At 50.2% G+C, this 13,393-nt stretch overlaps 5 protein-coding genes across 5 annotated transcripts; 3 read left to right on the top strand and 2 right to left on the bottom strand.

Moving 5' to 3' along the window:
* The first annotated feature begins 183 nt into the window (after nucleotides 1-183).
* F9C07_2278615 (uncharacterized protein) lies at nucleotides 184-2,163 on the top strand. Its single transcript, XM_071510314.1, has 3 exons — nucleotides 184-733; nucleotides 790-1,026; nucleotides 1,085-2,163. Exons 1-3 carry the CDS (start codon nucleotides 481-483, stop codon nucleotides 1,858-1,860), a joined length of 1,266 nt encoding a protein of 421 aa, XP_071365420.1. The 5' UTR covers nucleotides 184-480; the 3' UTR covers nucleotides 1,861-2,163.
* Nucleotides 2,164-2,941: 778 nt separating this feature from the next.
* F9C07_129 (cyclopropane fatty acid synthase) lies at nucleotides 2,942-5,107 on the top strand. Its single transcript, XM_041289067.2, has 4 exons — nucleotides 2,942-3,080; nucleotides 3,176-3,662; nucleotides 3,737-4,488; nucleotides 4,552-5,107. Exons 1-4 carry the CDS (start codon nucleotides 2,970-2,972, stop codon nucleotides 4,759-4,761), a joined length of 1,560 nt encoding a protein of 519 aa, XP_041141714.1. The 5' UTR covers nucleotides 2,942-2,969; the 3' UTR covers nucleotides 4,762-5,107.
* Nucleotides 5,108-5,303: 196 nt separating this feature from the next.
* F9C07_128 (putative copper amine oxidase) lies at nucleotides 5,304-7,544 on the bottom strand (the record flags this gene model as incomplete). The annotated part of the gene is made up of 4 exons (XM_071507896.1): nucleotides 5,304-5,536; nucleotides 5,603-6,511; nucleotides 6,566-7,151; nucleotides 7,203-7,544. 4 exons carry the CDS (start codon nucleotides 7,542-7,544, stop codon nucleotides 5,304-5,306), a joined length of 2,070 nt encoding a protein of 689 aa, XP_071365419.1.
* Nucleotides 7,545-8,031: 487 nt separating this feature from the next.
* Nucleotides 8,032-11,126, top strand: F9C07_2248691 (C6 transcription factor). The gene is made up of 4 exons (XM_071510048.1): nucleotides 8,032-8,648; nucleotides 8,702-9,511; nucleotides 9,563-9,766; nucleotides 9,826-11,126. Exons 1-4 carry the CDS (start codon nucleotides 8,494-8,496, stop codon nucleotides 10,319-10,321), a joined length of 1,665 nt encoding a protein of 554 aa, XP_071365418.1. The 5' UTR covers nucleotides 8,032-8,493; the 3' UTR covers nucleotides 10,322-11,126.
* Nucleotides 10,249-13,188, bottom strand: F9C07_1003787 (integral peroxisomal membrane protein). The gene is made up of 5 exons (XM_041289054.2): nucleotides 12,716-13,188; nucleotides 11,371-12,554; nucleotides 10,628-11,303; nucleotides 10,403-10,510; nucleotides 10,249-10,332 (listed from the first exon to the last, which is right to left on the bottom strand). Exons 1-3 carry the CDS (start codon nucleotides 12,726-12,728, stop codon nucleotides 10,662-10,664), a joined length of 1,839 nt encoding a protein of 612 aa, XP_041141717.2. The 5' UTR covers nucleotides 12,729-13,188; the 3' UTR covers nucleotides 10,249-10,332; nucleotides 10,403-10,510; nucleotides 10,628-10,661.
* Nucleotides 13,189-13,393: the final 205 nt, after the last annotated feature.

The following is a 13,393-nucleotide window of genomic DNA, read 5'->3' as shown; positions in this document are numbered from 1 at the left end:
ATTGTTTGTACGGGAGAAAGACAAATATGTGTTCAAGAAGAAGAATTTGTATGACTAGCAAGTTATAAAGGCTTTCGCTCAGCGAGAAACCCGACAGAATCAATAACGTGTTTGAATGTTGGGAGTTGGTTTTGGGAGAAGAAGAAGGTGGAGTGACTGCCTCCTGGCGGTCAGCCCGGGTCAGCTTGATTCTAACCCCTTTTAGCCAGTAGTAAGGGCGGTGTCTGACTGTAGCGGCCAACCCACGGATTGGCTGCCGGCCGGTCCCAAGGGATCGACCGCCTGTCTCCACGGGCAACCACCACAAAACACTCTGCTGGGTAAGGTGCGGTCGGGCGTCTAGATTCGGACAGACAACTCAACTCATATCTTCACGACCTCGCCAATCCTCGCGATTTCAGACGACCTCGGATTCGAACCCGACAACGTATACCTATATTTTCGGCTGTGCATGATCAGTGTTATCTCATATCCGCCACTATGCTGGCCCTCCGCGATCAAGAGAACCTGGTGCACGCTCATCAGACCGTTGCCGCATCCAAACCTCTGAACCAAGGTGTCAAACAACTACAGCCCAAAACCCCGGGGGCACGCGCACCGAAGACACCATTCAAAGTCCCATTGAACGATGAAAATGACCCACTGGCGTTTGGAAAGAAAACGGTGAAGGGAGCTGGTAAACAGAATGGAGCTGCGAAACCGTCTGTCAAGGATGCTTTTGTAACTCCAATGGGTATGTTTAGAGGGGTAGCGTGGCGCATCTTGCTCAAAAGCTGATAGATGCGATAGCAGAGACCCGTCAACGCGCCCCGTTAGGCATGAAAACAACCAATGCGAAAGCTCGTGGTTTACAGACCCCTGCGCCTCCCGCTGGTACTGTCAAGCCAGAGAAGACAGGCAAAAGGGCCTCCACACAAAGAGTGAAAAAGTTTGCTCCACTGGTGGAGCAAAGCAAGGCCGAGGTACAGGATAAACCAGCTGAAGACGATGTTCCCGAGATTGAATACATGCCCCCGAAGCCGAAAGGTATGTTTCCCAGGAGCCGTGGGCATGCCAGAAGGTCATGGTATTTAACAATATGCAGAGCTCCCGGATATTCCTGATGAAATTACATACGATACTACATTCCCTCAATTTCAGCCGAGGAACTTGGCGTTGGGCTTAGAAACGGTTTATGGACATACTGAAATCGGTCCCGATGGTCTGACTAAGAGGGAGCGCAAACTTCAGGAGGATTCTATCGCATACGACAAAATGATGGATGACATGATCTTAAAACAGGTCGAGAGCATTAGTTTCGAAGATCCGAGTGACAGCGACCAGAATGAGCCTTGTGTGGATGAAGCACCGCCGCGTCGCTATGAAACGCGTCGTACCCGCGCCATGAGCTCCCGGGAGAAGCATACCAGCAACATCCCAACCGTTCGTGCTCGTGATGCAGCCGCTGCTCTTTCTGGCACCGAACGCACACTCCGACCTAGGCCTGTCTCAATTCCAAAGCCCAAGCCGAGAGTTGCGTCGTCCTTATTTTCGTCGAGAAAGCCCAGGACGCCAACTAACCCATCATCTATGCATCATGCCGCGGCCGTGGTTAACTCTAAAACAACAGTCGGGTATACCAAGGGCCGGGACGTGTCGTGCAAGCTACATGGCAAACCGCCCAGCACTACGAAAGGACAAACAATTCCCCAGGGAATTTTCTCTGCCGACACTTACGTGCGACCTTCCGGGACCCCTCCTCTCGAAACCGATACGGTGCCTCTTGCACATGACGCGGATCACCTAACGGCCAATTCTGAGGAAGTGCTCCCTGTGTATGAGGAAGATGAGGAGAGCTTAAATTTCCAGCTGACGCTGTGAACGGAGGTTAATGAGCACGGTTCCATATCCCGGAGTAAAGGGTTAGCGTTTTATGGTGTTTGTTCTTTAATGGGAGTATGATATAGCTCTGTTTATTTCTTACGTTTGACGGTTGGGGTGGCGGGACGGTACAATATTGCATGACAGGATTTTGTAGGGGGCGTTTTATTTGAAGAATCATGGGGTTACGGTCAGCAGGATTAGAATTGATGTACGAATTTCCGGAGTGTGAGTGATAGTCAATAGTCGAGAGTACCTCTTAGTACAATTAAATTGGGTTGTTGATACTCTGTACAAGCGCATTGTCGAGGTAAATTTAGGTCATGTTTCAGGGACCCTCCCGCAAGTCTGGGTCCAGCTTTAGGTTCCAGAGTTGCATTGTCCTTCGGGACCCGAAAGGGCCTCGGGAATGGTTGATTCGGACGATTGTGATTGGGGATACCCTGTGAAGCTCTGCGGCCAGACCTCACCTATTGGACCAGTAATATCCACCAGGTACGGGACCAGTACGTATGCATGGTGTACATCTTCCCCCAATTTCTTTTCTCAGGGCCACAAACCCATACCAATTGAACAATGATCCTGCGTCTTTCTCGCAGGTACTAGTACTAGAAATACTTGTAGGTACCTCACTAAGATTCCTGATATTCGATGTCTTCACCGCTCCTGCAGTTAGGGTCGGTCCACTAAGCCCAATCGGGTCCCTGGGACAATTTAAAGCTGTCTCTGTATGTACAGTACTTACCAAGGGTGTATCACGGAGACATAAACAAACCTGTATGATTCTCTCTCAGTTGTACAATGAGTCTACTGTAAAAACGGTAGAAGATGAATCCAATTGAGGTCTTTAGAGACGAGAAATATTAGAACGCAATTCAAGGGCGAATTCTGGGTCCCTGGTGGTGGGTTCGATCAAATTGATCGTCCAGTTTCCTTTCCTCGGCGCCCACCGCAAATACAAGCAAGGCAAACTAACCAAACGGAAACGAAAGCCCCCCCGGCCGCCTCAAGTCAACATCTTCTGACACGCTCCCTCATCTTTTCTCTTTCCTTCCTCATCCTCCCCTCCCCCCAGTACCTCCCCTCTCCTCCGCTTCAGTCAATTCGTCATGGCTGAGACGAAGATCCATCCTCAGTCCCCTGAGGAGTTCGAGTTCATTGAAACTCCCCCTGCCTCCTGCACTACTCCCGCTGAGCCCTGTGGTGTGAGGACAACGTCGGTAAGTCCGAACCCTAGATAGAAAACGCATGGCGTGTTACGCTTCAACTGCGAGCACCAGTGGTGTACAGCTCGCGCTAATTGTTGACCTCACAGTACCCGGCCATCAAAAATGCCCCCGTCCCAGCGGATTCTCCGGGCAGTGATAGCTTCTCCAACATCCTCCTCTTCTCTTTGCTTCTGCTCATCCCATGGTATCTGGCCCGCCAGGTCGGTGGTGGTTTCTACACCACCATCTTCTTCGCAATCTTCACCACTATCCCTATTTTGATGGCTTTCTGGTCCGTCGCTTCATCCATCTCCCCCCGCAAGACCGAAAAGGCCAAGTATGCTGGCCGCCCCGTCGAACACTACCTGCACTTCCACAGCGAGCATGACCGTGCTGCCTACCGTGGAAAGAGCAAGATTCCCATGGAGGTTTTCTACGAGAAGTACTTCAACGGTGAGGTAGACTTCAAGGGTGACGCCTTGGAGTGCCTCGAGTTCCGCCACGATTGGGCCAACTTCCGCTTCACCATGGGCCTTTTCAAGCACTTCCTCTTCGGTTTCATCCCCGAGATGCTGATGCACACCCGCTCCCAAGGTATGTTACCGCCATCAAAACCTCAGAAAATCATGCACGCGAAATCGCCTTTCTAACCTATGGATCTTCCACAGATGAGGAGCAGGTCCGTGATCATTATGACCGTGGTGATGATTTCTACGCTTGGTTCTTGGGCCCACGCATGATCTACACCTCCGGTGTTATTAGTGATCCCGATCGGGAGGAGACCCTAGAGGAGCTGCAGGACAACAAGCTGGCTGTGGTTTGTGAGAAGATTGGCCTGAAGCCCGGAGACACCGTCCTCGATCTTGGCTGTGGCTGGGGTACTCTGGCCAAGTATGCTTCCGTCCACTATGGCGCCCAGGTTACCGGTATCACTCTTGGTCGTAACCAGACTGCCTGGGGTAACAATGGCCTTCGTAAGGCCGGTATTGAGGACTCCCAGAGCCGTATTATGTGCTTGGACTACCGTGACGCTCCTCGCGTTGACGGCGGCTACAAGAAGATCACTTGCCTGGAGATGGCTGAGCATGTCGGTGTGCGTCACTTCACTACTTTCTTATCTCAGGTTTATGATATGCTGGACGACGACGGTGTTTTCTTCCTCCAGATTGCTGGTCTCCGTAAGTCCTGGCAGTACGAGGATCTCATCTGGGGTCTCTTCATGAACAAGTATATCTTCCCTGGTGCCGACGCTAGCACCCCTCTTGGATTTGTTGTCGACCGTCTGGAGGCCGCTGGTTTTGAGATCAAGGCTGTAGACACCATTGGTGTCCACTACTCTGCTACTCTCTGGCGCTGGTACCGTAACTGGATGGGCAACCGTGAGAAGGTTGAGGCCAAGTATGGCAAGAGATGGTTCAGAGTAAGTCCCTCATGCGAATGCACTACTACGTTGAAGTAGAGACAACTAACAACCGTCTGTTAGATCTGGGAATACTTCCTTGCTTCTTCGACCATCACCTCCCGTCAGGGTGGTGCCACCTGCTGGCAGCTCACTCTTGTCAAGAACATCAACTCCACCCACCGTATCGAGGGTATCAACACTCAGTACGGCCTTAAGGGTGCCCGTCAGGCTGCTATCGACTCTGTCGGTCACGGCGCCGTGCCTAGTGCTCACGTCACTCCCAAGGCATAAGTTTGACCCTGGCATGTGAGTACTGGTCACCGGTTGTAGTTTACACTTACTTCCCTGTCCGTTGTATGCATGGACGAACTATGTCCTCGAGCCTATTGGATCCAATGACATGATTCATGGAGCAACGGAGGAAATACCTTTGAAAGGGTTAATGAAAAATGTGTTTTTAGTCCCACTACCGGAAGAAAAGAGTTAAGGAAACATATCCCCAGGAAGGGAAAGAAGGGACGTATGTTTTCATTGATAGCTGTTATGTATGTTTATAACCATCTTGATTTGTATACCTTCGGCCCCGCGTGGGGCAAGCAGGTTGTAAGTCACAGGAGACATGTATTAATGAGAATAGAAATGATGCGTATACGGGCTGATTCCTGGTTGTTGTACTGGATACTGTTATATTATGGTAATCTCTAGCTTTTAGATATGCTCGAATCAAAGTGAGGGATGTATTTTATATTTCACAATTCGTCCATGTCATAATACTTAAACTATATACAAAAAGAGGTCACATTTACACCAACAGAACCCACCAAGCATCTCACTCAGTCAACACGCTTGTAAAGTTTTGCCTTGCTGCCTCCAACACCAGAGCAGCATGCCGCAGCCGGCGCTGGCTCGGGGTGAAGAGTCGACTTATTGAATGCCTGAGACGAAGGTGGCACATCCAGAGCCGGGTTCTTGGTAAAGAAGCCATCCGGCCGAAGCATAACACTAATACGTTCCATGGGCATGACAGGGAAATCCTCAATACGAGGGTTATGAGTGAGACCGAAAGCTAAGGGAAGTACGTTAGTTTCCGTTTCACCTTGTAATCATTGTCTTAGCAGTAGGAAGGACTTACTGTGCCAAAGGACCACGTCCTCATTCTCTGTATCGTCGTTTCTCTGGACCCAGGTCTCGACACCATCGGCCTTCTTGCTCTGGTTCGTGAACTCGCCCGCGGCGAATAGTTCATTGTCCTGGTACTTCGTGACCCAGATCGGCTTGCTGGCGAATTCGGCCCGCTGGTGTCCCACTGCGTGCTTCGGGAGCAGAAGCATTTGGCTAGGCGCTGCCATGAGTTTGTATGAGACGGGCTTGTAGGTGATGGGGTTGATGACGTTGTCGTTACGGATCTTAAAGACGCGGTGACGGTTAACGTCTGTGTTTGCGGAGCTGGACTTGCGGATCACGGTCTGTTCCGTGGTATAGCCGACCAGGTAAGGGTTATTCTCGTCCTCGGGAAGCGGCACGCTATCTTCGTAGTAGACGGTGTTATTGAAGCCGTCGATTGCGGGGTCGATACGGAGGGAGAACATGTGTTGATGGTAGGGGGCCATGACGCCAGGGCCGACGTTGGTACCCCAGGGGACGGTCTCGCCGTTCAGGTTGTCGAAGGGAACGGTGGACAGAATACCTGTTGCACGAACCTCAAGCTCGACGTTTCCGGCCTGGTCGAAGATATAGGCGAAGATGTATTCGTAGTTTGCGACGGTGCAGATCATCTGGAGGACGAGCTGGCGGTTGCGCTTGACGGTTGCTGCGTTTGAGCGGTAGTTTGTGTGCTTGTATTGCAGGCCGTTGTCTTGTTCGTGCATGCAGATTATATTCTTCAACAGAACGGGGTTACCCTTCGAGTCGGATCTGTATCCGTCAAAATATTTAATATGGCCTAGACAGTCGCAGCCTAGGGAGAGTTGGTTGGCGTTGAGGCCGAAGCCGACGTCGCCCACGTCAAAGGCCTGCTTGCGGTGGTAGGGAGCTCGGGGGTCTAGATGGGTTATGTTAGCATTGCTGTATTTCAGAGATATGCGGGGATGCTCACCGCCATAAGGCACGGTCATTTCTGAGACGTTCAGACGGTAGAAGACGTTGCGCTTGTCATATGTGATGTTGTGGAGAACGAGACCCTCCCGGTTATTGAATCCGACCCTGAAGCGCCATTTCTGCCAGTAAACGGAGTTGCCATCAACCGAGAAGGAAGCACCCTGAGGCTGCTGAACAATGTATGGCTTGAGATCCGTCCGGAGTGGTTCGTCTAGAAGTTCCGGGGCATACTGAACTGCTTTGACGGGTACCCACGGCTGAGTCTCGACTGTCTGATGATCTGCGCCACCGGGAAGATAATCCATACGGACTAATTCCTTTGTGCGGGCATCAAAGACAGGAGAGAACTTGCAAGGTAGAGAGTAATGGTTGTTCTCAGGGTGGTCTACCTCTACAATATACATGAAGCATTGGAAGAGTCGCCGTTTCTCGTTGGGGTCGTCAGTTCCGTACATCCATGGGTCATTGCAGACTGTCATGCCAGGGGGCAGCTTGAGCTTCTCAATTTCTGCGAGTACTGCTGGGTGTTGCATGCAGTGCTCTTCGATACCAGCAATTTCATCAACATCCATTGGTGGCTGTTGCTACTGTTAGTGAAGACTGGCTAGGAGAGATCGTCATGAGGATAAACGCACCTGCACTCCCTCTGGGAACTCTTTTGCGTAGATGAGAGACTTTGTATCAGCATTCATCAAGGCTTTGATGCAGACACCTGTGTCGACACGGCTGAAGTAGGAATACAAAAGTCGTGCTGGTCTGGGTGGGAGAGGCTTTCCTAGCCGTTCTGCCTCAATATAGGGAATGACATCTTGCTTAATGGGCTCGTGAATATCAATGCGGTTGTAGCGCAATGGAACACCAGGAAATGATGCTTCTAGAATGCGAACAGCAAGTCTAATCTCTTCTGGTCGTACGGGGTCAAACGGGTGAAGTTTCCCCGAAGTTGTGGATGTGGTCTCTTGAGATGTGAATGACATGATGTGCAAGGGTTACGGAAGGGTATATATATATCTGTGAGAGGAGAAGTGCGAGAGGTGGTCAAGGATAGACAACGAATGTCTTAGGGGGTAAATGTTAGAAAGGTTTGAAGTAGAAGATGGAGTAGCATTTACAGGGAGAGGGAGAGAAGCTCTTTATATAAGTCAATGATATTGGAGTTGGCCACCATCATGGCGGTTAAGGGTATAGATAGTGGTCGAGGAAGCATATCGAGAAAGCGTTCCACATTGCGCATGGACATGCCGCATTGGGTAAGGTCGCTGTCACTTGTGGGGATGCTCTAATCTGCTGCCCTCGAGCATACCCCGGAAATACATCTCACTATCGACACAGTATGATTACTTAAAGATCTGCAGAATCCGTACTAGTAGACTCGTACTAAGGATACCTATCGCCTGCTCTAGTCGCAAGAAGTGGACGGTGTAACTGTATACAAACCATGCTGAAACTTACCGAAAGTATTAAATCCCCACTGATCTTGGAGAGATGATATTCTCATTGGAGCAAGGAGGATCTACATTTGGATCGTGGCGGTATGTAATAGTATCCTTCAATACCCGCACGGTATGGAAATGCGGGTAATGTCAGGAAATTCTTACATAACCGCCCTGATAACAAGGCGTATCTCCTTCCCCTTCAGGACTAGACTCTGAGTCTCCTCCCCCCGTGACCCGTGGGCGATTACTTTTACATCGGCGGAAATCGTTCTGATTGCTCACAATATCGTTCTTTGAGGGTCTTCGAAGTACTAACATCGTAATTGCTTAAGACAAGTTATTCTCCTGATAAAACGAGGGGCGACATCGGGGTTTGGAGATTCAAGTCACAACCTGCATCCCCGCCCTTATCAGTGATAACCAGAGCGACTTGCCTCATACTAAGGGTGTCGATAAGATTGTTACGCAATGCCATACATATTCCTCGACTATGAATCAACTTGATACTGCAGCTAATGTCTCCGGAAGAAACCCCGTTCAGAGCACAACGAGAAAACGTGCCAGAAGAGAGGGCTCAAAATGGACTCGATCCGGCTGTTTGACTTGCAAGAAACGTCGCAAGCGGTGCGATGAAGCTAAACCTAGGTGATTTTTCCCGGTGCTTCAATGGACGTAATGGCGCTGACCACTTGACGTAGCTGTCGTAGTTGTGTTAGACTTGGGCTAACCTGCGAAGGCTATGGCTCAATGTGGGCAGAGCCACTCAAACCATCCGCAGAGATCTTTCAGCAAGTTCTGCCACCAAAGCGACGACGAGTTAGCCCGTCGCCTTCGCTATCTGCCAGCTCCCCCGCGGCACCAGTAGAACAGCTCTCGCCCAATTCAACCGTATTCTCAGGCTATACTACTGTTCCTTCGACTCCATCAGAATACGGCGCAATTGAGATATGCACCCCACAAGATGAAGATAATGACTCTCATGGAAACGACGATTTAGCACTCGATGTTACCCACTCTGAGAACTGTGCTGTTCTTGTACCCAAACAATGTGGATCTCTCAGCCATCTATCGAATCTCGAAATGCACTATCTCCAGTACCATATGGAGCAGGGTTCCAAGCTGCTGGCTAACCTGGAAAGTGATGAAAACCCTCTACGATCGTTAATCATTCCTTATGCGTTATCATCACCACTCTTGATGAAGGCGCTATGTGCTGTGTCTGCAATGCACTTAGCAAATCGCTCTTGTGGTAATTTGAGTGCGCAGAACGCAGCAGCAAACTATTACGTGCGCACAATGAGTGGCCTCCGCTCAGCTCTTTCCAAGGCTCCTGTTGAAGGGTTCCCCACAGACTCAATTCTAGCAGTGGCGCTTCTTTGCAAGTACGAAATTGTTCGGGGCAGTGTAAAGCAATGGGCAGTGCACCTGAGCGCATTGGAGAAACTAGTAGTTTCTCGCGGCGGATTCTCCACGTTCGATCAAGACACAGCTGAGTTTCTATGGGGACTGTATGTAGTCGTCTCAATTACTTACGACGCACAGCTAATCAACACTCATAGGTTCATGTATGCGCACAACGTGGCGAGAGTTACTAACCGTAAGCAAATCACGAACTACATCCCTGGCGAAGAAGCTCTAAGCCTCAGAAAACTCGACATATATATCGGATACACAGAAGACATCATCAGACTCTGCCCGCGAATTGCCGACCTACCCTTACTTAGTCACGACCCCGTTGCTCTAGGGTTGGAAATCCACACAATGTATGTAATCCCGAATACCAAGACCGGATAAGCAAGACCAAATAGTTGACATTCAACAGAGACTCATCACTCCGAAATTGGACACACACCTCAACCCCATACATAATTCCAAAAGGAGCCACAGACGCAAGTCTTGTCCGCCTGCGCATGGTGGCTGAATGCTTCCGCGACGCAGCGTACATCTACCTCCATTCGACCCTAGAACGAATGAGTCGAGGTATCGTGGCCCGAAACCTACCGTCACTGTGGTCCTCATTCATCTCCCGGACAAAGCAAGTCGCCTTACGCCGTTGTCTGGACCGAATTCAGTCTTTCCCTCTGGATGAAAACTGCGAGTACTCAGCCCTTACGTTTCCGCTTTTCATAGCGGGCTGTGAGAGCGAGAGCCCTGCGGCAAGGGAGCTGGTTATTCTGTCGCTGAGCAAATTGGAAAGTAATTTTGGGATTGGCAATACGAAGCGGGCTAAGGAATTATTACATATCCTCTGGAATGGGGAGAAGATGCATTGGTTGGATGTATTGGAGCAATTGAAGTGGGACTTGATTCTTGCATGAGGTTTGTTGAGCTAAAAGGTTGTTTGATGTATAATATTAGCATGGAGTTACAGGACATTTTGTACAGTGGGTATACTATACTGTATGGGTATTTAGATCTATGACAGATTGAGTACGTGAACATAGGCAGGTCAATTATACATTGGCATGCTCACTTGTTGCTTCTTTAGCCGTGGTCAATTTTTGTGGCTATATAAAAATTAATATATGGAATGAGATAAAGGGTATAAACAAGAATTGGTTTGTGTAACCGATGAAAAGACACGGGCGAAGCCAATGTCGATACCCTGTCAAAAAATCACAAACCTGCTCAACGGTTCGCGACATCATTCTCAATTTTCTAACTTAATCCCATATTCACTTCGTCACCTAACCCCATCTCCCGTTCTGCCCTCTCAATGCCTCCTGCAGCGCGTGAACCCCAGCGATCCAAGCGGTCTTGCGAGTGTGCAATCTCTTTGTCTCGTGCACTCTTATCGCTATGGGCTGCACTGCCATGGATGCTTCCTTCTCGACCTAAACTGCCGCTGCCACTGGAGTAGCTGGACGACAGCTTCTGTGAGGATGGAATGCTAATCGGCCTGGAGGCGATTTTGCCGGGGCGGCTGGAACTAGGGGCAGAGGTTATTCTTCCGAGATCTACGGACGAGTTATTGTTGGAGGCTGGTAGTGTGGAGGAGGAGGAGATGCTGCTGGTTTTGTCGCTTACAGTCTTCGAATTCCCAAACCAGCGTCGTCTCCGTGCTTTGGAGGTGGACCCGGCGAGACTCTCGGAATCAGCATCGACTGTTGAAGCGTCAAGGGTTCCGGATCCCCTTCTCTTCTCCCTCTCCTTCTCCAGCGCCTGGGTTAAGCCGGACGTTGCCTCCGCCGATGTCAAATCGGCGGTTGATGAGACCTCAACGAGTTCAGCATCGCGGCACCACTTTCTTCGACGAGTGTATCGATCCCAACCATCTTGGCCTCGACGGCCGTCATTCCACTATGAGATTTCAACGGTTAGAAAATGGTATCACCTACGCCGGAAAACGATGTTATGGAAAGCTCACCTTATTGTCATAGTAAATCCAGCCCCCGCCATCTTTGGCGCTCGCATCATCGGCACCATCGATGCGCCACTCACTCCCTTCTACCCAGCGCCATTTGGCATTCCCGCTTTGTACTTCGGGTAGCTCAAATTCATCCTTTGATGGCACATTGTTGAGGTGCTCATCAGTCCATGCAGCACGTTCGGATGGGAACAGCGAGTAGGTCCAGCCAATTCCGAGCCAGCGCCGTTGATTCTCATATAAGATGAAGGTAAAGCGCACACCGGATGATTCTCCCCGCCGACGAGTTGCAACGCTAGCAGCATGGCCATGGCTTTGTGTCCGAGTCGACGGCGTCTTATCCACGTTCAACGAGAACGATAGACCGGTGATCAACGAGCAAATCCGGCGGACGGTTAGTGACCTCCATAGTATAACGCGGGATACCCTCGCTGGTCGGGAGTGGTAGGTGAGGATAATGGTGCCGATGATCAAGATAACACGACGCGTGGTGATGAGATGCAACGGAGGCAAAGTCAGGGCAATCCAGATAGGTGTTACAAAGAGGATTCGGAAGAAGAGTGTGGTCAGGGCTGGCCTGGTGGTCGCGGATGTAGCCGTCCTTTGGGTGGACAAGAAATCCGTAAGTTCCAGGAATGGTTCCAGGAGCATGTTACAGCGAGTCGTGAAGGCTCTCATCGTTTCAACAATCTCATCGAGGCTGTCATGATGGCGTAGGGAGCTCTCCGAGGGAGCTCTCTGATGGCCTGGTTTCTCTCCGGATATGGATCTGGTCGATAAGGGGGAGTAGCGTCTCCAGTACATGCCTAGAATGAGACCGACCACCACGAGGGGCGGACCGGCCCACAGAATGATGGCATCACCATAGAGGACGATCGTCCAGAAGATCGATACCAGGAGGAAACTTTGCCATGCATCGTCGGTGGTCCATGTCAATAAGCCCACTAACTTGTTCAATGGTAAGATAAAGGGGTGGGAGTAGGCTAAGGCCCGAGTGATCGGTGGAGGAGTCGCGACCAGGAGAGGAGATTTGCGATGTACGATAATGCTAGAGCGCTGTCGGGATGCCAGCGACGAGCCGGAGATGGTAGTAGGAGAGAAAGCAGCGACCGTCGGGGGCTGAGAATCAGCATGGTCCTGCGCCGAAGTTGATGGGGCCATGGAATCTATCCACGGAATATCGTCTGCCATGCCATCAGCATCTATGCAGAAGTGCTCTGAAGAACACCTCCCTCCTCACGCGGAGAAAAAAATGTGGGGGAGATAGCAGGGAATAAGTGTTTAGTTGATGGGATGGGGTGAAGCTGGAGTTGTGGACTCAGGCACACAAAACGAGATCACATACCGAGAGCTGCCATCCAACAGAGACGTCATATGCAACCAGTTGGCTCATTGCGGGCGGTGAGCACGCATACAGGGGGAGAAAGAAGAAAGAAAAGGAAAAGAAAGGAGGATAGAAAGACAAAAGAAAAGGGTTGGAGATCACGAGCAACCCCGGTCTAGTCGAAGATGTCAGGAACCGACGGTCAACCCAGAATACTAGGCAAAGAGATCGTCTGCGGGGGAACAAGACTGCAGAAAGTCCCGCGGAAGGAAATTGTTGAAGCTTTTCGCTGGGTCTCGGGACATGTGACAATGGAGTCCATGCCAAAAGTAAGGTGTCAGCAAATCTTCCATCTTACTAAATATGGGAGTAGTTGCGAGAAGAGGGGGGGGGAAACGAAAAAGAAACACAAAAACCAAAGAGAGCCTAATTATTATTGATTTCCTGGGGTTGAAAATATATATAGTTCTATATACTTAGAAAGGAAATAAAATGTTGTCTTTTAGCGATCCCTGTCCGTGAGCACTGATCTCGTGCTCACTCTATACGTAGAAACAGCCGACCAACCGGGCCAAGGTACGGAGTTTACAGTAACCAACTAATGGATGTATATACTGTACATACAGACTTACATACTCCGTACAGCTGTAAATAAGAGATCGTACCGAAGTCGCCCCAACCAGTCATGGAAAATTACAG

The sequence above is a fragment of the Aspergillus flavus genome, chromosome 1, assembly GCF_009017415.1.
Source record: "Aspergillus flavus chromosome 1, complete sequence".
In the NCBI taxonomy this organism is placed as follows: Eukaryota; Fungi; Ascomycota; class Eurotiomycetes; order Eurotiales; family Aspergillaceae; genus Aspergillus; species Aspergillus flavus.
Note: the sequence above shows the minus strand (reverse complement) of the source record. Positions and strands in the feature narration are given on the sequence as shown.